General features: G+C 42.2%; 1 protein-coding gene across 2 annotated transcripts in view; it reads right to left on the bottom strand.

The window, feature by feature from the left end:
• Positions 1 to 24,218, bottom strand: part of PACRG (parkin coregulated) — a 580,605-nt gene that overhangs the window by 138,961 nt on the left and 417,426 nt on the right. Inside the window, exon 5 of one of the 2 annotated variants that reach the window (XM_058435659.1) lies at positions 22,316 to 22,483. The exons of the other annotated variant lie outside the window; for it this stretch is intronic. Coding sequence (XP_058291642.1) covers positions 22,425 to 22,483 — 59 coding nt within the window. The 3' untranslated portion in view covers positions 22,316 to 22,424. Of the gene's footprint in view, positions 1 to 22,315; positions 22,484 to 24,218 lie in introns of those variants that run through there. 2 annotated transcript variants of the gene reach the window in all.

Raw genomic sequence — 24,218 nt, 5'->3', positions numbered from 1 at the left:
AGCTCGAAGGCAATGAGATAGACTGGTTCATTTTTGAAGGCACTTTCTTGCACTATGATTCTATTGATTCTCTCTATGGTAAAAACAAAGTGATATTCAAAAGAATAAGGTGTCTGTGACTCTATGACCAGGCACTGGGAACCTGAAGTTTTGGGTCATATTCAGAAGTTCCCACTTCTCTCTTCTATGCCCAGCCTGAAAAGCAAAGTGATCCTCGAAAGCAAGCTTGTCCAACCCACAGCCCAGGACAGCTTTGAATGTGGCCCAAAACAAATTCATAAACTTTCTTAAAACATTATGAGATTTTTTTGCAATTTTTTTTTTTTAGCTCATCAGCTATCATTAATGTATTTTATGTGTGGCCCAAGACAATTCTTCCTCCAATGTGGCCCAGGGAAGCCAAAGATTGGGCACTCCTGCTCCAAAGTAACCATGAAGGGATATTCTACATAAAAAATCACTTCCGGCTGAGTAGAATTATTTGAACAAAGTGCCGTGCGTGGCAACACATTTCTGAGTCATGCGTTTTCTTGCACAGAGTAGTCAAAGGACGACTTGATTACTTCCGATTTTGTGCCTTGAGTCATAAACGTGCAGCTGATACGTGCTCCAGGGAGCAATGACGTCCTTTAGGATTTACCTCTCCTTAACCTCTGAAGCCCAGAGCACAGAGCGATGCCTTTGGCTGTGGAGAGGACAAGGCATCAACACTCTAACCCCAAGGTTTTAACTAGGAACTTACGAAGGGCCTGTCAAATAGAGGTGAAAGCTCCTGAGCTGGGAACTTGCAGACACCCATTGAGGCGCCCTCCTGGTTTTCAGGGTGGAGAGGGTGACCTTGAAAATATTTCCTATGGAAAAGGAAGCAGCAACTTCAGCCACATCCACGTTCTGCAGGCCCTGAGGCAAAAACCATATGCACCATGCAGGGGAGAGCCGAGAGCGTGATTCTCGCATCAGTGAGGACGAGCCCACCTTACTGCAGGGCTCAAAGGCCTCAAGCCATGGTCTAGAGGAGAAACCACCTATGCCTCCAAGGGAGACATTCATGTTTCATTTTCTAAAATGGGTTGCAGTATCTTCATAACCTTGGCTGCAAATCCTCTACGGTTTTGGCCTGGATGGGATGAGGTCAGGCGTGGAAGGTCTCTACTCTAAGGAGCCACTGTTTTTGGAAATGCCAAAACCTCCCTGTTATTTTCTTTTCTTTTCTTTTTTTTTTTTTTTTGAGACGGAGTCTCGCTCTGTCACCCAGGCTGGAGTGCAGTGGCGCGATCTCGGCTCACTGCAAGCTCCGCCTCCCGGGTTCACGCCATTCTCCTGCCTCAGCCTCTCCGAGTAGCTGGGACTACAGGCGCCCGCCACCACGCCCGGCTAATTTTTTGTATTTTTACTAGAGACAGGGTTTCACCGTGGTCTCGATCTCCTGACCTCGTGATCCGCCCGCCTCGGCCTCCCAAAGTGCTGGGATTACAAGCGTGAGCCACCGCGCCCGGCCGTTATTTTCTAATTTGTTTTTAATTGGTTCATAAATGGAATAGAGGTTTATATTGTAAAGAAATTTAGAGATAATCTAGACCAATCCATTGTTTTTATTTTCAAAACAACTTAGTTTTTTGGTGATGCAGTTTATTATGGAAGAGATGGCAAACAGAGAGGGATAAAGAAAAATGATCCTGTGTAATCTCCCTCCTCAGAAATAGCCATCATTGCCACTTAGGTGTATTTCCTAACGTGTGTATTCACACAAGCACATATTATTACACAACTAAGACTGTATTATATGGTTTTATACCTTGTTTTTTTAACTTAATTTTATATCATGATGATTTTATCATGTTCTTAGATATTCTCCACTCATTTAAATGGTGATATAATATTCCATTATGAGAACAAAACATGATTTAGCCATTTCCATATTGGTAGACATTTAACTCATTTTCATTTTTCACTATTATTAAAAACAGATTTAAAATATCTAGGCATTCAAGTCTCTTTCTATCTTTAATATTTCCTTAGGTTTAACTCCTAGAATTTAAATGATTAGGTCAAGTTTTTGAATATTTTACAACCTAATTGGCACACCAGTCTCTGTTTTAGAAATTTGTAATTGAGGCCAATGACATTTAGAATTTTCTGCAGACCGCGCAGTTCTTAGTGTCACACAGTGTCCTGAGCCCAGCTCCCTGGCCCCCAGATGTGAGTTCTCACATGTGTTTCAGGATCCAGCAGAAATTCTGTTAATCAGTGAATGCTGCATTCTTCTTACCAGAAAAGAAAAATCCACAAAAGTGTTTACTCATCCTCAGGTTGTATGTGTGTGTGCGTGCATGTGTGTGTGTTTGTGCATGTGTACACTAAAACAAATTATTCCATGGCCTGAATCAAAGAGGCTTTCTCTGGGGCAACTTGCTGTTTCTCCTAATGCTTCAGCAAAATATAATTTCTGGCAATTAAAATAACGAAAGTAACAAAAATCCCATTATCTTTGTTGTATTTTTGGTAGCTTTCTTTAGAGAATCAGGTGTAAAGTTAAGGTCCGCTCATTTAGGATGAGGGGGTGGAAATGTCTGAGCTGATCAAGGTAGAGGAACTGGAAATTTCCAATGTTGGCTACAAGTCTGAGACATTAAAAAGCAATTTGCAGGTTTTAAGTATATACCAAGAGGCACTTGGCCTTGTTTTAAAATAATAACTGCGGCTTAATAAAATGTCGAAGCTGAGAGCTTCCTGGGATTACAGTGAAAGATATTTCTTGTTTGGAAGCCTGTTCTGTAATTTGCACACTTATGGGGCCAGACCCCAGGCAGACAGGGCCCTAGCTGGGGGCAGGTCCATTAACTTTGTGTGCCAGGTTGATGGACTCCTTGTTTATTTTGGTATAAAAATAAATCCATGGTAGAGTCTGTGATGGAAAATGTCCCCTCCCCACCCAGCTGCTCTCACAGGGGAAAGCTGACTTTTCCACACTCTCAGGAGGGGTCCCCACAGGCAGTGCCACCGACTTGGGCCAGCTGCAGTCCAGGGTCCCGGCCCATGGGCTCACGCTCCCCCAGGGAGGAGACAATTCTTTTTCAGTCTGTCTGTGTTTCTTCTCCTCTTTTCAGTCCTCTGTATACGTCTACTACCTTATCACTGCCCAGCTGGCCACAGCTGACTGAAGGGCTTAGTTACTCTCATGAGAAACTGGGGGGAAAAGTTATTTTATCTCCAGATTAATTTTGAACTTTTTGCGCTTGAGAAGAGCTATAATCGTGCTAGGATTGGTACATCACTGGGAGTAGACAGGAGCCTATGCTTTAGATCAGATAGTTGTGTGGTCATGGGCAAATTGCTTAACCACTCTGAGCTTCAGCTTCTTCATCTGTAAAATGGGCAGAACAGTCATACCTGCCTCATAGAGTGGCAAAGATATGCAATAAGTGAGCGAAAGCAGATAAACGGCTTAGTGGACACACAGCCTGGTGCCCAGTCAGCACTCAGTCAATGCCAGCTCTTCTTGGCTACTGCACTGTGGGGATGCTCCCTTGGGACTTCCCCCTTTGATTTGTGATTTTTTTTTTCTTTTTTGTTTTTTCTCATCTTGACTACTAGGTGGCAAGCTTCTTTATCTTTCTTCGAAATTATCTGCAGCTAACATTACATTATAGTGACAATTTAGTCACTAATACTACTTGTCATTGAATGGATGTAGCCACCAACATGTTCTACTTTGCTTTTAAAAATTACGGTCGAACCTGCATTTTAAATCTTTTGAGACATCAAAACAAAATTAAAGTTTACTATGAGTTGATGCAAAAGTCTACATGCTCACGTTTTGCAGAAAAGCAAGTCTAATTGTTTGAGAATTTTGCTATAATCTAGCACTAGGTAATATCCTTTTACTTCACTATAGTTCATTTGATGAGCTGACATTAGGAGCTACATGTGAAGTAACACGGACTTGTACTGGTAAGAAAAGACTACAGATGAAAAGGAGTGGGAGAATGAAGGAGGGAATAAAAAGAAAGGTCTAAGCAATAAAAGAAGTAGGAACTGGAGCAACCCTGAAGAAGATCAGTGAATAGGCTGAGAGTTGGTTTTGGAAAAGTGCAAATAATCCAGACGCATGGACTTCATGGAATTGACAGCAAATAGAGACTGCAGAGCAGTGCAAGGTGGGGGAAGCTGGGCCACTTGAGGGCTGTTTCTATCAGATGCCAGGCTACTTTCCAAGCAGCCAGAAGAATTAGAATAAAAGCAGGGTGAACCCTGTGGCAGTGGCTTGTGTGGCACAACAGAGTAGGGTGAGTCCTTGAGAGAGTAGGGGCCGTCCTGACCCCAGCGGGAGCAGGGGATTCTGGGTAGTTTTCAAAAATGGAGGCTCGCCCTCTAGTGGTGCCTGGAGAGAATTGCGGGCACATGACCCTCAATTTGAAGACGTTCAACAGGGGTGAGTCCCTACAGTTTAATGCTCCGAGCTGACAGTGGGCCAGGCAACCACAGATGCAGAGAGCTGATTCCTGCCCTCGGGGATTTTACAGGGTGAGAACAACGCGGAACAGGCCATTTCAACTCATACTCAGGTCCCATCTCTCTTGGGGACCTCTTGTTCCCCGCTCTAAGCCATGGCCTCCTCTTCCTCCAGCAGTCTCACCCCTCAACAGTTCCCTTCCCCGCAGGGCAACTGCCTTTTTCTGGTTACGGGCTGAACTGTGTCCTCCCAGCCTCTAAAATTCCTATGTTGAAGCCCTGACTGCCAGTTCCTCCGAAAAATGTGACTGTACTTGGAGAAGTGTCTTTGAGGTAACTGGTGTAAAATGAAGTCACATGGGTGGGCTCTAATCCTTAAAAAAAGAGATAAGGACACAGATAACAACACACTGACGGAGGGATGACCCTGTGAGGACACAGTGAGAAGGCGGCCGTCCACAAGCCAAGAAGAGAGGCCCCGTGAGAAACCGATCTTGCTGACACTCTGACCTTGGACTGCCAGCCTCCAGCACTGTGAGAAAGGACACGTGTGTTGTGGAAGCCACCCAGTTTGTGGCTGGCTGGGCAAGCAGAGCAGAAGAAGGTGCTCCCCAAGTCTGTATGGCCTCTCCCTGCCCAGCCTGCCCAGCGGCCTCTCTCTCCTGAGCCGTCTGGCCAGCTCCTCTGAGCACATTCTAGACATGGCCTTTGCCACACTCCTCCTGCTAATTCCTAATCTGGGATAACCAAACCCAGTGGTCACATGAGAATTCCTGCTCTACAGCCTGGCTGCCGTAGGAGCACAGCATGCAGCCATGTGAAGTGGGGCCAATTCCACACCCCCAACAACATTTCCCCCATCCCTGGTCAGTACCACATGTCCAGCTCCATGGCTATTCCCAATCCGCACCTCTCGTCCTGAACCACCAGTGGTATCCTTGTTCTTTCACCCCACAGTTGACCCGAATCTTGACTTCATTTGGAAAATCAGACATGGATTTCCTCACTCACACTGGCAGATGCAGCTCTGCCTGCACCCACCAACACCTCATTTTCTCTATGCTGAGGAAAGGTGTTCTCTTTCCTTCTCAGATGAGATCCCTGAACATCAAATGTGACTCCATGCACTGTAGTTCACTTTATCATAATACACGCTTCAATGAGACTCATCCTGATCATCATGGTTTTTATCAATTAAAAAAAGGACAACTGGGATTAGCCTTTCATTCAAATCAACACTGCTTCTCATCTTGAGCTTTTCATGATATTTGCTCAAAAGAAGACTTAGAAGAGCACCTAGAGGAAAACTAAGAACTAATAACACAATTAGGACCATATGGACCCCACTTTCCTTCTGGGTTTTAAAAGAGAGAGGAAATAACTGCTTGTGTTATTAAATTGATTAGCTTCACTTCTGGTCGCTTTTATTCAAATATGGATATCTTTTGCAGGTGGTAAAATCAGTGTATTAACTTTCAAACATTTAGACTGAAAGTTGATCCATATTTTGCATTAGAATATTATGGCCACAAGCTCTAGTACTCCATATAAATTAGGAAAGAAAAACATGGTCATAAATATTTAACACTTCAAAAATTCCCATTTAAAGTATTCAGTGTAGGTAGGTGATTGGAGAATATGGTTCACAGGAATAAAAGAACTTTGAAATTTGTTCTTTTGGTAAAGGTGGTCTTTCCTTTGATTATATTTAAAACCCACACTCAGTCTCAGACATAGATATAATAATGAATTACATACAGCTGGGCCAAAGGAAAGTAACATTTTCAACTAATTATGGTGAAAGTCATTTTCAGAGTTCTTGTTGTTGTTGTTGTTTTATTAGAATAGGAGTTAAAGCAGATTTCCTGCAATGCTTTAATAATTTTTTTTCTTCTTTTTTGAGATGGAATCTCGCTCTGCTGTTCAGGCTGGAGTGCAGTGGTGTGATCTTGGCTCACTGCAAACTCTGACCCCACCCCCAACCCGCAACACTGGCCCCGGGGACAAGCAATTATCCTGCCTCAGCTTCCTGAGTAGCTGGGATTACGGGTGCCTGCCACCACGCCCAGCTAATTTTTGTATTTTTAGTAGAGACAGGGTGTCACCATGTTGGCCAAGCTGGTCTTGGACCTCAGGTGATCCACCTGCCTCAGCCTCCCAAAGTGCTAGGATTATAGGCATGAGCCACCACACCCGGCCAAATGCTTTAATAAATGTTTATTGGAGCACCCATTCTGTTTTCCTACAGGATACTTTAGGCATCTATGATGTGGACTTTGACCTGTAATCACATCAAGGGATATGCCATGGACAGAAAATATTTAAGGTCAAGTTCAAAAACAGTGTACAAAAGAATATGAAAATACATACAATCAATTGATAAAACAAACACCACAGCAAAAAATACTATGTTCAGTTGGAAACCTATGGGAACTATTGGAAAGAGTATCTGCCACAATTTGAATGATAGTTATATGATTAGTGACAGCAGTTCACTTTTGTGTGTTGTCTAATAGTTTACAAATCACATTCACAGGCAGTTATTGTCAAAAATGGCTTCAGGGAGATAGTGGGGTTGGTTTGAAAGGAAGTGGGACTTCAAAAACCTTACAGAGCTTTAAATTTTTTCAGAGTTTTGAGCAGAATCGAGATAATTTATCAAGTGAATCTAGCCCTTGATTCTATGACAAACTAAAATTTGTATTTTTTTCATTTTAGAAAAATAATAGCTTTCCTGTATAATCATGATCAAAATGATACAATTTTATGTCATTACTTTTTACCAAGTCACATCTCCTTAATTTAGCTAGATTTGAAAATTTTGATATGAATATTATTGACTTGGGAAGATTTACAACTAGAAGGAGTTCAACATACTTATGGAGTATTTTCATTGTAAACTGTTACATTTTATTATTCACATGTGTCTCAAAACAATGCCATGATATATCTCAACTTGGGAAAGAACCCTGAAGGATAGCCATAGACCAGGGTTACTTCATGAACCAGTGATTAAGATGGGACCCTCTGATGCTTTTTGGAGGCGATCAAACTGCCCTCTGAAAAATTTACAGAATTTTTACATCTCATTAACAAACTACAAAGAGGGCTTATCGCATATAGGAAATAAAAATTCTATAAGTATTCATAAAATTTAGTCATAATAATGGCAAACTATAAGCTTAAGGTTTCTTCTGTCTGGTAGGTGGAAATCATAATGGATATAACTGTGTTTTACCAGCAAACTGAAACAACAGTTTTTTGATTGTGCAGACATTTTAGCTCTCCTTTTGCAATAGAGATTAACAGACCCAATAGCATCATCATCCAAGTTGTCACAGTGAGACATATTCTGCTAATGAGAAGCTGTAATTTCAACTGTTGGAAAAGATGATGTGAACTTATTTGGATAGAAAAGCATGCAGATTTTTAACATAAATATAATCTATGATTCTTGTTTTTGGATTTCTTGTAATTCAGTAAAGGACATTATGGTGGACTAGGTTTGCAACAAAATAACAAATAAAAAGTATTTTGTCAGATATAGAATTTTGTCCAATTTTGTACTCATTCAGCCAGACACTATATAGTAATAAGTAGACTATGCTTAATTCAAAATGGAATATTTTACAGTGACATACTTGGTAAACGTATCCCCTACCAGCACAGATGGCATAAAAATGCTTAGTGATTCTTTTTTCAGACTTCATGTCATGCTTTGGGAAGATATGGCTGAAATAAATACATTTTATTTTGCTTCGTGACATTTTTCCATATGATTTAATTACAGAGAAGGGCACATGAGAGAGCTTCACTATTAAGTGGGATCCATTATACGCTTAAGAGCAAATTCAAATGTTTTGTTGAGCACATTTTTAGAAAATAAATTGTGCACGCCATGTAAATAATATGACATTTGGTTGCAGTCAATTTGGTTTATGTATTTTGCCCAAAGGAACAGGTGATTCAAAGTTTAATCTGCCCCTCATCTACTTATCCTTAATAACTTGGCACAGTAAGCAGTTCTTGGGGTATCAATATACCAATTAACAAAATAATTCTTTCACTGCTGTTGAAAGAAAGGGCCGATTCTAATCTACATTTTTTTGTTGTTGTTGTTGAGCAGGGCAAATGGAACAAACAAAACAGTCAAAGAGGAGAGCAGGGAGAGAAGACAGATTCAGTGTTGCCCTCAGCAGATGCAGAGGAAACGAGCACAAAACCCTTTCACATGTGCCGGGCGCAGGCGACGCTGCCCAGAAACCCGGTGCCAACTCCTGCAGCCAAGGAATTGGAGCTTCTGTGTTACTCAAAACAATGCATCTGTCTTTCATGACACTTGTATTTAGATGAAATCGGGGCGCTTGTTGGCAAAACCAGTGAAGATTTCAAATAAGAGAAATTGTATTATATTAGAATCATAAAGTTTTAAAAATAATTCTGTATTTAAGGAAGTTTTTAAAAAATGGCTAACGGTGCCTTAGATGCAATGATGCTCTTTCATTCATTCTTTCTCCCTGTCCGCCCATTCTCATCTTCACTGTCCTAAATGAGGCCTCCCTGGCCCCTCGCCTGGGCCGTCACAGAGGCCTCTGAGTGATCTTTCTCCTCCCAGCTTTTCCCTTTCTGCCAGGCTCCCTTCCTCCAGTTAGCTTCCCCAAGCCTGGACAGGGTGAACCGTCTTGAAGGCTTGAATTTGCGCTCCCTCCTTGCTCACCCCACGCTGGACCAGCGCCTCTCCCCTGGGTTACCCTAGTGCTCTGTGCTTACCCGGATCTCAACACTTATCACGAGGATGGAGGTTTGTGATCATTTCCCCTTTTTTCCCCCTGAGACAGGGGTCTCCACAGGGGTGGGGCTTTGACCTCTTTGTGGGTGTATTCTTGGTACCAGTTCCTCCAGGCAACAAATAAATATCCACTGGCTGATGGGATGAGTGACGTCACTCCCCATCCACTGTTCCTGAGATTTGATGTGTTCTTTGGGTTGTAGTCAGACCTCTCTTCCCCAGGGCCCTTTCGTTCTGCCGTCCTCAGCGCCCCCTACCAGCCCCTGCCCCACGCTGGCTCCACTAAACCATTTACCGTTTCCTGCACAGGCAGCGCGGCCTGTTTGGTGCCTCTGCTGTGCTGTTCCTGGCCCTAGACTGCACTTAATGTGCATCCCTGGAAACTGTCACCCCTCCAGAGGGCTTTTCATCAGACCTTTCTAAAGCTTTTGTCTGCATTCTGTGTGTGACCATGTAGCACTTGCCACCCACGTTTCCTTGGTAGAGTGTTGGCCCTTGGGGACAGGGACCCGGTGTTAGTATTTTTTTTTTATACTCCCATAGACCCTAACATATGTGTAAGGCACCTAGGAGAGGCTCAACACATGCTTTTGACATCAAACCTCTGCTAAAAAAAAAAAAATCACCATTGCAAACCCTTGTCTAGCACCTTTGGTTTATGTACATACATACATACCCCGAGCATGCATTACTTTACCAAATCACCACAGGAGCTCTGCCAGGAAATAAAGTCAGTATCATGAACCTCAGAATGGTTCAGGTACTTGCCTAAGGCCACTCAGCTAACATTACCAACTGGGATTTAAATCTAGGTTTCTGTCTCTAAACCACGTGGCCTATCTAGTTCACAACGTTTGGAATTCAAGTGTGATGGGGGCCCAGCTTGAACTAAGACCCCCCAAAACAGGCCAGTGGCTGAGAGGTGGAATGAATTTGAGAACTGTATTATCTGTTAATCTGATAGTTTTGCAACCCAGCCCCCATCATTCCTGGAGGAGTGAAAGGTTCAAAGAGATCTTAAGGTGGCTCTACTCTCTCTCCTATGCAGCTTCTTAGCTCAAGAGAGGGAAGAGCCCGAGGTCCCTTAACAATCATCCCCAGCACCCACTGACTGTGGACTGACATGGAGGCTGGATGGGAAATTGAGGCAGATTTTTGTCCAGACCTGGGAGAAAATTCACACTTTGGCAGTGTGGACTGGGGACTTAGTTTAGAGGCCAATGTAGAGGATATTCCCTTGTTAGATGGAGCAGAAGAGGAAGAGATTGGCAGCCACCAAATGGAAGCTGAAAAGGCTGTGCCATGAACACATGTGACTGAGATATCCAAAGGAATTTGAGGGAGATTATGGCTATTGCAGAGCAAGTGCGAATAGACACAAATACTATTTTGTTACTCATTGTGACCTATTTTTTTCCTCCCAATTACCCTTCCTGATATGGCCTCAGTGTTGTCAAAGACAAATATTTTACATCTTATTTTTTTAAGCCAAACTTTTTTTTAAATGTGGAACTTTGTAGAACTTCATGATTAGGTATGAGAACAGAAAAATAATATAAATAAAAACCTGAAATAATGTCTATTTTAATCAATTTCTGCTTATCTGAGAAAGGCTGTTCTTTGATTTGTGACAGCTTAAAAATAAATCACAATATCTATTTATCTCTAAAATATATTATTTGTAGATTTTAAATGATAATTCAGGTCTACAAATTTTTTCCCTTTGAAAAGTTATCTTCACAATTATTTATCAACCTTTGTATTTTACAATAAAAGTTATTACACCAAAAGGAATTCAGACTGAAGGTCTAAATCTATTTGGGTATAAATTGTCTTAATAATCTTAATATTTAATATGTTACTAAACACTTTTTGAATGACTCATAAACCATTTCTAAATTAATAAAACACAATAACAAAGTTAGATACAAGAATACCATGATACAAAAATATGGACAATATTATTTTTTATACTAATAAAATCCTCAGCATTTAAATCTAGCTCAAAAGTGGAGCTGAAGGCTGAGTGCGGTGGCTCACGCCTGTAATCCCAGCACTTTGTGAGGCTGAGGCAGTCGCGTCACCTGAGGTCAGGAGTTCAAGACCAGCCTGGCCAACATGGCAAAAGCCTGCCTCTACTAAAAATGCAAAAATTAGTTGGGCGTGGTGGCAGGTGCCTGTAATCCCAGCTACTGGAGAGGCTGAGGCAGGAGAATCGCTTGAACCCGAAAGGCAGAGGCTGCAGTGAGCCGAGATCATGCCACTGCACTCCAGCCTGAGTGCCAGAGTGAGACTCTGTCTCGGAAAGAAAAAAAAAAATGTGGAGCTGATAAAGCAGCTGAACTAGCAAGTAGGTGTGGCAATAGTTGAAAACCCCCAGGTGGGAGCTGCCAGCCACATCCCGGGCAGTGTACACAGGCTGGATCCACTTAATTGGAAAGAAAAAGGTGGGTCAGGTCCTGATTTCCTGCAGTCCCTCCCAGCTGGAGCCATGCCCTGCAGTGGAGCTGCACACATTTCCTAGTGAAACTTGGTTAGGACAGGATTCCATTAGCAGCCAGGCTGCTCGATTTGGAGTTTGTCTTGCTGTGTGGTCTCTGGTGAGTCCTACAGCAGCTCCACCTCCCTGGCTCTGTGCAGCCCTTGACAACCCTGCTGTGCTACTGAAAACCAGAAGGACTGGCTCTGTCTTCATCACCAGTTTCATAGTCAGAGTTAGAGACTACCATGCCCTGCTTTGCTGGGGCCTTTACCGCTGGCCAGCTCTTGCCAGCTCTGGGGGCTGGACCCAGTGGGCCTCACCCTGGCTGCAGCCCTACTGCAGTTGTTCTCAGCCTTGGCTGCATGTACCACCTGGGAAGCTTGCAAAATTGCCCAGTTAAGCTCTAGATGTGACACTTGAATCCTTGCAGGACCAAAAAGGTGGAGAAAATCACCCTCCGACAGTGTGAACTGGGGTCTTTCTTGGGTAAGAATTTACCACTCTGGTAGTCTGCACTTGCCAATCCAGAGGCTGCTCTCTTGTGGGATCAGATGGAGCAGGAGAGGAAGAAATCGGCAGAAACCAAATGAAAGCTGAATCGCCTGTGTCAAGCACATGTGACTCAGATTATCTGGAGACATTTGAGGGGGATTGGGGTTATTGCACAACAAGTGGGATTAGAAATTGGCATCAGAACTTTTAAAACGTCCCATGTGATTTCAACGTGCAGCCAGGATTGAGAACCAAGGTCCTACCAGAGCTTTACTAGCCACCTTGATAATGAGCATTGATTTCCAAGATCACCTGCAGCTGCCTCTCCCTGACCACACTTCACCTAGCAGGACCGTCCTTTTTGTAGGTCAGCACCTGCCAAGACCTGGCTGTCCTGGCTCTCCAGGCTGGGAGTGGGCCCTGGCAGCTGGCAGGTTACTTTCAGTTTTTCCTACAGCAAAGTCCAGGATGTGGAGGCTCCAGCAAGCCCCATACCCAAGGCTGTGGGACAGGTGTTTTCTCCCCTTGCAGTTCTGTGTGTCTTCTAATGAGCTGTATTTGACCCTTCAGTATCTGTTCTCGGGCAGGTACGTATCAGTCTGTTCCACTCAAAAGATCTATACTTACTTAAAGTTTCATGCAAATACATTTGAGAAGATACTTTTATGGCTACAACAAACACATGCCTACAATTTCAATCCCTTTCTAAATACTCGACAAGCAGCCCCTGGATTTTGAGAGGTCCACGCAGCTTTTAGTAATGCTATTAGGTGCTGGGTTGTGCAACGGAGCCATGGAATGAACTCACTTGAACCCCGATGTCAGAGGACACCCAAAAGTAGAACACCAAATTAAGAAAATGAGGACCTTGACAACCTTTTCAACTTCTGGAGGATTGGAGGGGGTCAGGGTTGATCTCTTTCGAAATGAAACATTCACATTCTATTCTTAAGACTGCATTTTTCAGATATATACACACAAGTGCACAAAATATATGCACACATACATAAGTTATTATATTGTTCTCAATAGCAAGATCCTCAAAATAACCTAATGTCTATCAAGAAGGAACTGGTTACATATACGTGCAGACCAGTACAAAGGAATGCATCCAGTCTTTGAACAAATGAATATATCAAAATGCCCTAATATGGCACGTTCTGCAAGGCATCGCATTACATAGTAAGCCAAAACGCAAATCAAACAACAGTTCACCCACTTGAAGATTTGGAAATGAATAACCCTAAATAAGGCTTTTATCAAGAGTGCAAATATGGCAGACACATCTTGGTGGGGATAAAAACCTTAGGCTTCCTGATGAAGATTCAACCTCTGGATTAATGACAAATAAAGTGGAGACGGTAGGTAAGACTGAAATCCTGGAGGACCTTGAACTCCAGACTATGCGACTGTATTGAGATGCAAAAGGTAACAGAGAGCCAAGTATACCTGATGTTGATTACATGACCCGGAAGATGGATGTCAAGAGCAGCACATTTTCTAGTGGAACAGATGAGAGCATGGACTTCTAACACACAGGTTAAATCCTGGCTTTGCCGCCTCCTAATTGTCACCTTGGGCGTGCGGTAGTTCTGGGCTCCAGGTGCCTCATATTCACATAAAGTGCTTGTGAGCAAAGAAAATGATATTTACAAGAAGCCTAGCAGAATGCCCGAGAGAGTAAACGCTTACTATGGTAGCTGAGAGGGAAAGGAAAAACCAGAGAGCACGGTGGGAATTCCTCCGACAAGAGAGGGTTTTGTTCCCTTAAGCATATTCAAGGGGGGAAATTAAGCTGACTACATATTATTCTTCTCAGCAAGTTTCAGGTTCAGTAATTCTGAATTGGGGTTGGAAAATTGGAAGGAAAACTGAGTTGTGGGGGCAAAATAACTGTTTAACTTAATTACTAAAATGCCTACATTTCCTATCATGATGTCAATATTGTCCACGCAGCAATTCAAGCTTCTATTAAGGTTATTTTGTTAAAATTTGGTAGAAAAGGTATGCCATTTATTAATTCATCAATACATTTTCATGAGTTCAGTACATGAAAAGAAATAAAGCAATTGTTCACCTAGAGGTCAAAACCTCCATTATTTTAAGTCTTGGTGACTTGCAAAACTCTGCATGAAAATGAATACAAATATATTGGAGTTAACTCTGTGGTAAATTAAATATCCTGGATATTAAATACACTTGACAAGACATCTTGAGGTCCAGAAAGGATGCTGGGTGGGGAACATGATTATTGAGACTTTGGTGACAGCTTCCAGGGTATGGATTTTATTACTCAGAGATATATTTCCACTGTAGTTCCCTGATTACTAAAATGGCTGTAGAATCTTTATTAAGTTTCTTGGAAGCATTAACTCTGTCAAAATTAAGAAACCTCATCAAACTTGTGTCCAAAAAATACAAGAGACGATAATGAATCCATGTCTTGGACTTGACAGAGGACAGACCCATGCAGAATAATGTCTTGGATATGGTTCTCTCTACCTAATAGTGATTCCCAGACACATGGCGAAAATAATCGAAATGAAAAATAATTAAAGGTACAGAGAAAGGCTAACCAACACCTGACGGGGAAAGCCAGGCTCTGTCAGAGCAGGGCTGGCAAGGAGAGAGCGGGGCTGAGCGTGGGTTGTCCATCCTGGGAGGAGGCAGGAGAGGAAGTCACAGGGGTGGAGGCGGAATGAGGATCGGGGCCACCGAAGGGGAGGGGGAGGGGTCTACCAGTGTCATGAACACCCTAGGACTGTCATCTCTGGAATTCTTCAAAGTAAAATTAGAAAACAATTTGTGGGAGGCATTCCTCTAGAATACTATTGCTGAAATGACCGAGAGAACATTCGACACCCTTATCAAAGCAGAAGAAGAACCTAGAAAGGACAAGTAATTGGGTCAATGTCATCCCTGACCTTGTAGAAGTAAATAAGATAATGTATGTAAAGAGCTTACCAGAACGCTCATTATATTAAATACTGAATACAGTGGCTGAGGAAGGTAGAAAAAATTTAGCGAGTACAGAATCAGGACTAAAACCCATAATGCAAGACTCAGTCCAGTACTCTTTCTACTAGAGATTCAGCATTAGTTTTTAAAAATTGTATAAATGCAATTATAATAAGGGTAGAACAACTCTTCCTTTACAGCACATGAATTTACTTCATTTTAGCTAAAAATAAGAATATAATAATAAACTTTGTATTATAATAAATCATATTGTTTACTATTTTTAGCTAAAATGATGTAAATATATAATAAATTATATATTATATAACATATATAAGAAATAATAGATTAATATTATAATAAATAACAGTATTTATTTTTAGCTAAAATGAAACTTTAAACTCTTTAAACTCTAGCTAAATGCCAGATAGATACAACATTTAAATTCTTTCAAAAGGTTACATTATGTAACGCTTACAACAACGGTATGCAGTGACAATGTGGATTCAGAGAAGTTCTCTAAGTTGCCTGAGGTCACACAGCCCGGAAGCAGGAGATCTGTGACTGGACCCAGCTCTCTCACTCCAAAGCCTGTGCTCATGGCATTCAAAGTGGCTTATTGTTAAAGGCATGTTCTACCTCCAAGCAACATGATAGAGGTCTATTCAGGAAGGATCTGGATGTGGTTTCTTACATAGAACCACAGTATAATAGGGCAGCACGATCAATACCTGGATTGCAAAATGGGTTTTGCAATCCCATTGCAAAAAAAAGCTAAAGAAGGCATGTTTAGTTTAAGAGTTGTACTTAAGTCAGATTCCAAGGGCTTCCAGCACCAAAGCCCTGTGCCTGCTGCAGTGTGAGGAGGTACCTGGCACGTCAGAGTGTGCAATATTATTTCCTAGTAATGTCTAATTCAAAATTGCATATTTATGTCATCTTAAGATTGTGATGTATTAGAGAACCAATGAAATTCAGGGTTATATTTTGCTATTACCTCTTCTCATTTAAAAATAATTTAAAACACAAATTTGAAAAGTTGTCCTTGCTGGGAGCTTACTTCTGAATAACCACCCGGCTTGCTGTAACTTTTAATGACACACATCCTACTGTAATTCACGTTCCCTACTTTTCTTTCCTAGGTTTTATTGCTCTTGGCTGTTTGCATAAAAATGGAAGCTTTGATCTTTAAGGGTTCATCAGCTCAAATAGCTCATTCCCTATCCTAAGATACAAGTAATGATGGGTGAAAGAGGTTTAGTGGTTCAGCTCAACCAGGCATGCACAAGCAGTTACTAAAACCCATCGCTCCCTCCTCCACATCACCGGGATTGCTTTTACTGTAATTCTCCACTCAAGCCCATCTCAATATCTTCCTCAGCCCAAACATAAATCAAGGTGGCCACTCCCTGTAGGTACAATTCTTAATACAGTCAGCAGCCTCATTTTACTACAGAAGCAGAAAAAAATCATAGGTGAAGGTCCAATCTTGTTTTCTTTATGTACCTAAGAATTTGGGAGCATTTCCCATTCTCTCAGCACTACCACCTCACACGGTCCTGGTGAGGAATAAAAGAGGTGTTATCCATAAGGGTCTACACACGAACCCACAAATATTTTGTTTTCCATTTCTTTCCAAGAACTGTAGATCATTTCTATGGATTCTTTAGGTCCTAATAGAAAAGTCAAGGGTTAAGCCCGTTAGCTTGGTAATTTTCATTAGTTGTCAACTAAGGAGTAAACTAAACCTCATTTGTTCTTGGTCTAATGACAACTTTCATAATGTTATTGAACACTCAAGAAAGGTTCACTGAAGAACATACTAAGTGGCCCGAACGGTGGGGAACAGAACATAAGGAATGATAGAATCCTCCAAGCCGAGTGCTTGTGGCTTCGTTTAATTCACTGGTGGTGTAGTAAAGTGAAACATTGGTTCGTGTCCTTTTTCGTTCTGAGAAGTGGCTGTTGACATCCTCAGCTGTCTGGATAACTACTCTCATATTAGTGTGAGAGCAAGCATGGGCCCCAGGAGCAGCCCACGAGCTCTGCAGCCTAATGTGCGTTCATCTGCCCATCCAACATTTGTAATTCACTATGCCTGGTGCTGGGGATGCAGCAACGCGACAGACAAGTTCCCTGTTCACGGGGAGCTCTGCTGACATGAGCGATGTGGGTGTAGGGACAGCAAGCACCTAGAGGGAGTGTGCCTTTCCACCTGGGAGGGTGGGTCCTGGGAGGCTTAGCAGAGGTGGTGGCTTGGTCATGAGAGCTGAGGGAAGGGAAGGCCACTCAAGGTCGAAGAGCAGAACCAGTAGACACAGAGGCAGTCACACTGCTACAGAGCAAATGCCAGTGGTTTCTTGAATGTAGGCGCTCCTGGACCTGGACGGAGAACGGAGACCATTATGCCCAAATAGGAAGTTTGGACTTTACTCCACAGGTAGTAGTTAGTAATTGTCAGTAGGAGAAGAGATGTGTTTTAGGAAGATCACTCCACAGTGTGGTAGGCAGAATATTCTGCCCACCACCGCCAAGATGGCCACAACCTAATTCCTGGAACCCGTGACCATGTTGCATTACATGACAAAAGGGACTTTGCAGACATGCTCACATTGAAGACCTCGAGATAGGGAGATCCTTTCAGATAATCTGGGTGGATCAAATGTAATCAGGATGGTCCTTACAGTGGCAGAGTGAGGCACAAGAGGACAGCTGGAGATGACCCAAAAAACGGTCAGGGAGATGCAACGTTGCTGGCTTTGAAGAAGTTGGCTTTGAAAGGGCCCACGAGCCAAGGAGTGAAAGCTGGAAAAGGCCAGGAAACAGGCTTTCCAGCAGAGCCCCAGGAGGGGACACAGTTCTGTAGATACCTCGATTTTAGTCCCGTAAAACCTATGTAGACTTCTGCACTATTGAGCTGCAAGATAATAAATTTCTGCTGTTGTTAGGCCCCCAACTCTGTAAATTTGTTTTGGCAACAATACAAAATAAATACAAATGGCTCGGAGAGGACTGAAGTGGGAGGGGCACGGCTCCCAAGGAGAGAGCTCCTCAGTGGAACCCAGGCAGCAGCAGTGGGAGGGGAGGGAGTCCCAGGGCGTGGGGGTCGTAGGGAGGCCGCTCAGATATGACCTATGGTGCACTGGGCTGGGCTGCTGGTTCAGGAGAAGGGTGAAGAAGAGTCTAGAACGGCCCCCAGGCTCCTCTGGTGCTCAGGGATGGAGAAGCGATGTAGGACGAGCAGCAGGCTTGGAGAAGATGGGAGTTTAGCTTTAAACATGTTGAGCTGAGAGTGACCTTGAGGCTTTTAGGAACAGGTAATTCAATATATAGGTCTGTGGCTCAGGCAAACTGAAATTTCGGAGTCATGAGCTTAAAGACGGTGGCTGAAGCCCAGAGACTGGCTGACAGCCCCGATGGAGAAGAGGCTGCAGGAGCCAAGAGCCAGAGGAGACCGCGGCAGCTCAGGGCCAGATGGGAGAAACTCAAGGCAGCTGCCGCACACGGCGGTGAGGGCTTCCACAGGAGAGCGCTGCGAAAGGCCCCTCGGCCTGTCTCGGGGCTCAGGGAAGAGTTCTTGAAGGAGACAATTCTTACCTTGAATCCTGAAGGATGAACTTGGAGGAAAGAGGGGAAAGGACATTCCAGACGGAGGGAACAGCATATAAGAAGGCCCCTGAACAGCACAGTGTGTGCAGAGATCTAGAGGCGGCTGAGAAGGCTAGCAAGTAAAGCCTCACGCCTGTAATCCCAGCACTTTGGGAGGCCGAGGCGGGCGGGTCACGAGGTCAGGAGATCGAGACCATCCTGGCTAACAGGGTGAAACCTTGTCTCTACTAAAAATAAAAATAAAAATAAAAATAAAAATAAAAATAAAAATTAGCCGGGCGCGGTGGCAAGCGCCTGTAGTCCCAGCTACTCCGGAGGCTGAGGCAGGAGAATGGCGTGAATCCGGGAGGTGGGGCTTGCAGTGAGCCGGGATTGCGCCACTGCACTCCAGCCTGGGTGACAGAGCGAGACTCCATCTCAAAAAAAAAAAAAAAAAAAAAAAAAAAGAAAGAAGAGGATGTGCGTGGGCACAAAGGTAGACCAGCCATTAGAATCTTACCTTCGGTTGGAGTGGGGTTGGGACAGGATAGAGACTCAGCTAGGGCTTCTGAAATGGGCATGAGATTTAGAGTCAGTTGGGTGGATTATAGTGATACTGAAAATGAATTTTTAAAGGTAGAGATCAGAAATATTTTAAATGAACTTCTTAGTTTCTGATGCTTAAAATCGTTGCAGATAACTTTCCCTGTTGCATGGCCTTAATTATGACATCGCACTCAAAAAGGTTTCTAGGCATTACAAAAAGGTCAGTAGTTTGTTGAATCTGGGCATCCTCTAACTATCAGCCAATAGGGCCTCTCGCTCTCAGAACGCACAGGACCTGTCCCAATCCAGGGCCTTTGCCCTAGACCAGCCAGGCTTTTCTCTCCCCAGCTTCCCATACCTAAATTTTACTCATTCTTCAAAGCAAAGCTCAAATGCTATCTCCCTTCGGAAGTGTTCCCTGATCCCTTGAGTTGGAATGACCCTCCCCGCTTCATGGAGGGACGAGCCCCCTCTTCACTGGCCTCATCTGTAACTTCCTAGCCCAGGGTACCATTCAAGGGCAGAGGAAGCAGACGTATCTTTGGAAAGGGGGCTCGGGAAGGGTCTTTCATGCCTGTTTGGGCATTCACTGGATGCCCAAAGGGGACCCAGTCACGTTAGGAAAGCAGCCTTCGCACCAGTTGATTTGAGAGTTTTGTATAGAAGAGAGGTATGGGGAGAAAGTGGAAAGTAGAAAGAACTAGTGAAAAATTAATTCAATAATCTAGGTGTGAGGGCTTTGGAGGCCAAGGATAAGTCATTTTGCATTGTGAGTATGCCATGTTTTTTTTTCCACATTTAATTTTTAAAAAGTGCTCATCTCCTCTAAGGGAGTAACTTAACTCCCAGTGCTTCAGAGATAAGAGCTTTGGGCTTGTTTTGTTGATGTGATAGTTTCAGCATGTCACATGCAGGTGGCCAGAGGACACAGACCATGTATGTGTGAGGCATGTGGTTCTCACTGTAGTTGCCTGATCAAACACAGATGATCAGTTAACTTTAAATTTCACATAAATAACAAAAAACATTTTTAGTATAAGCATGTCTTAAGTATTTCATGACACATACTTACATTAAAAAAATTATTTCTTGTTCATCTGAAATTCAAATTAATTGGGTATCCTGTATTTTTCTTTGTGAATCTGGCAGGCCTACATAGCACATGAGCAAGAGCAACACCTAGGCACAGAATGGAGTGATTTCTGGAAAATCAGTGTGGGTTATTTAACTCCTTTTCTCCCCCATAGCTTTCCAATCCTTTTGTCTGTCTCAATACTGGGGACGCCAAGATTCCTCTGGAAAGCTGCCTCACATAGGATTATATGCTGCAAGGAGGAAGGGTCTGTAACCTTTAAGATGAACTATCAGACCGTCTCCTGGAGCTGCCGAGACAGCCCCTTAGCTAAATATCTCGACTGCTGGCCATTTTCCTCATCATTCCTGCGGTGGCACTGGCGAATGAAGGATCACACAGGGCCCACAAGAACCTTTTATGGCCATTTTCCTCATCATTCCTGCGGTGGCACTGGTGAATGAAGGATCACACAGGGCCCACAAGAACCTTTTATAGCCACATCCTAGGCACCTATCGTGTTGCCTCTCGATCCGTCTGTTTGGCTGAGCAACCCTGGGGGTACGTCCAGCTCCGCAGAGGAGGCTGTACCAGGGCTGGCTGTTAAGGGCACCCCAATTCTGGTCATCCTGATGCCAGAAGGATCCCAGTTCTGAGACTGGGGCATCCCTCCTGGGAACAGGAGATGTTAAAACCCTCTTTCCACAGACTCTTAAATGCTGCCCTTCCTGCAGAGACATATGACCACCGCTGGTGCAAAATCACCGCTGTTCTTCCTCTTAGGGCCTCTCAGCTTTTGGATTCTGACCATTGCTGGGAATCACTGCTTTCTCCTTTCCAGACTATTCATCCCACAGAGCCTTACATTGCAGCAGGAGCTAGTGGTTTCGAGGGAGACGGACTCATGCATTTTACACTCAATAGCGATAGTATTGACATGTCACGAAATAGTTGGCTGTTCTTTCAGTTGTACTGTTTTCACTTATCAAAACCTCTTCATCTTTTTCCTACACTAAATTTAATTGGTTTCTTTCTTAGTTTGTATTTATAGGATTATTGCTGTTCAAGACACTACTTTGCATTTATCTTTATTGACTTCCATTGTATTTAATTGAGTCATCCATCCAATTTGCTTGTATCCTTTTGGATGCTTCAAATTGTCAAGTGAAATGGGATGTAAACCGATGTAAAAAAAATCCCTTTTTAGAAACTCCAAGAATTCACATGACTACACAGGAATCAATGACAAAATTCATCATTTTTTTTTGTATTTTCAAATATATTACCTAATATTGCCTGTTGAATAAATTGGAAAACAATTCAGAAAGGAGTATTTTAATAAAAACATATCTAAAATATAAATCTCCCAATTCAATTTCCAGAATAAGGTGGATGAATGAAACAGAAGCACTGAAAATGCTCAGGGGGATCCAGGAGTGCCTGCCCCTTCCCTCACAGGCCACCACACCATTGTAAGAGTAGAGTTTACCCATCAGATCAGAGATACCAAACTATCGGTATCATCTGTGTTAGTTATAAAGACTAAAAATTCCTGACTATACTTTTGTGCTTAAAGGATAGGTTTCAATCTGAAGATTTTTTTTTTAAAAAAACCAACCATTATTCAGGATAGAAAAGCTTCCACCCAACATTTAAATACAACCAAAAATTATTCGATATAGAAATTTGTCTATACATATTTTGAATTGTTTCCATTTTCCTTTATTGTCCTTTAATGATCTCATCAAGAGTGCATAATTAGTTCACTAGACTGCAAAACACTGGCTCTCCCCTGAAGCAGCCAAGCAGAATTGTTGACTAACCCCTTTCCCCTCCGGAGCTCACTACCGTTAATGGGCCGTGTTCAGGAGGGAGAATGCTGGGAGACCCACTGTTAGAGAAAAAGTCTGTGATCTCTGCCTTGAAGCAACAGTTTAGGGACCATCATAGCCTGCATTGACATATAAAACGAAGAGTTTTCCAAATCACTTTGCCAATGTCGGTTAATAATGGCTTTCGACGCCTTCCAATATTGCTGTAAGCTGCTAGGCAGGCAGATTTTGGTCCCAATTTTCCTTCATCTGTACATATCTCTTGAAGTGCCCTTGTAAGAAATAGAATGTAGATCCAATGATAAGTTAGGAATGGAAATCTCAGAACCGAACTAAGGATGACAGTCATATCAATAGTTGCACATTGGGGTCCTTCCTATGTTCTAGGCTTTGTTCCATGAAGGCAACATGGAAACAGGTGGTTTTAAAATGTTGCTGAGGGATCTAGATGTGTTAAATTAGTCAAGGGAGATACCAAGCTCAATCTCTTGGGCATTTTGGCTCTAATTAACATACAAATTTATGTTACATTAGAACAAATGATCAGTTCAAGGTGTACTTCAAAGACCCCAGATGTAACAGGATTTCAAGAGAAGTTTGTGCATTTTCTGTTAATTTAAGGCATTGAAACCATAGAAGCATTTTATTCTAAAAATAGCCACTTAATGTCCCAAAATATAATTTCCTCTTTCTCACTAATTAGTTAAAGATGAAATAATGCTTGAACACTTCATAATCTTAAATTCACAATATTTTGCTTAATTAAAATAGGTAATTTAGAAAAATAATTGGCAATTGCTAAAACCTCTAATGCTGATGAGAATTGAGCTGGAAGCATTCTTTCATCACAAATTGGTACTTAAAATATAAAGTTCTGCACACAGCTGGGAAGTGCCATTGTAATTTGGCATTTATGTTCAGTAGCTATCATTAAACCAAACAAACTGAAATTAAAGAGAAAAGAAAAACAGTGGATTTAAGAAGACATATCTGGAGTAGAATCTAAGGGCTCAAAAGTATAAATAGGATCTTCTAAGCATTCGTTAGGAAGTGATTGTTATGTAACATATCTGCAAATTTCTAATACATTGATTCATTTCATTCTTCATTCTAGACATACAGCTTTGATAATATTTAAGTTCCGTTAAAAAATTAAGGCTATGTAATTGATATTCGTTGGATCGAATGATACTTTTTAGTGGGTAAACTCAACTTTTATTCATGATTTTAAAAGTAAAGTCATTTATGTGGCTGAATTCATGCTTACTGATGCTGATTTAAAGAAAAGTGAGATAATTGTATCTGGAATAAGCAAACCATGGATTTTGCACATTTTCCTATCGAGGACAAATAATAAAATGTCTCTCTGAAATTCCATACAACATAGCACAGATTCGTGCTAATTTGCAGGAACACCAAAGAAAAACACATGCTTTGGAGGCCTTATTTGTTTAGTGGGAGGCTGTCTTTCTCAGGACTGGAACAAAAGCCTGCCGATGAGGATGGGAACATATGCAGACATCCTTAAGTGTGTGTTGCTGGGGAGGGCAGGGGGAGGCATTCCATTCTACATTATGGAATTTGCTCTCACATTTTCTCCTTGGTAACACATTTAACAACATAAGATTTTAAACAACAGTCTAAAGAGCAAGGAGTTAAAAACAACAACAACAACAAAAACCAAGATCCAGGCCAACAAATGTTTCATTCTAGTGGAGTACAATGGTGATATTTCGGCTCCACCAAATAAGTCTTTGAAATAAAGATTCTTTATATTCTTTTGCAAATAAAAGTCCAAAATATTTATCAAATTGCAGTCATGTTAAAGCAACGTGGGTATTTTTCAATTTTCATGTCTTCTTTGAGATGTAAAAGTTTTAAAAATCCATCCATTGTTTACTTATGGTTCCTCATCAAAAATAAAGGAATTTAATATATTTCAATCTTAAGTAAGAGATTTACTTTTAAAAGAAGGTCAGAAACTGGTTTTTGAAGTTCCAGGGCAGA

This window comes from Hylobates moloch, unplaced genomic scaffold (genome assembly GCF_009828535.3).
Source record: "Hylobates moloch isolate HMO894 unplaced genomic scaffold, HMol_V3 SCAFFOLD_2, whole genome shotgun sequence".
NCBI classification, from domain to species: Eukaryota; Metazoa; Chordata; class Mammalia; order Primates; family Hylobatidae; genus Hylobates; species Hylobates moloch.
Note: the sequence above shows the minus strand (reverse complement) of the source record. Positions and strands in the feature narration are given on the sequence as shown.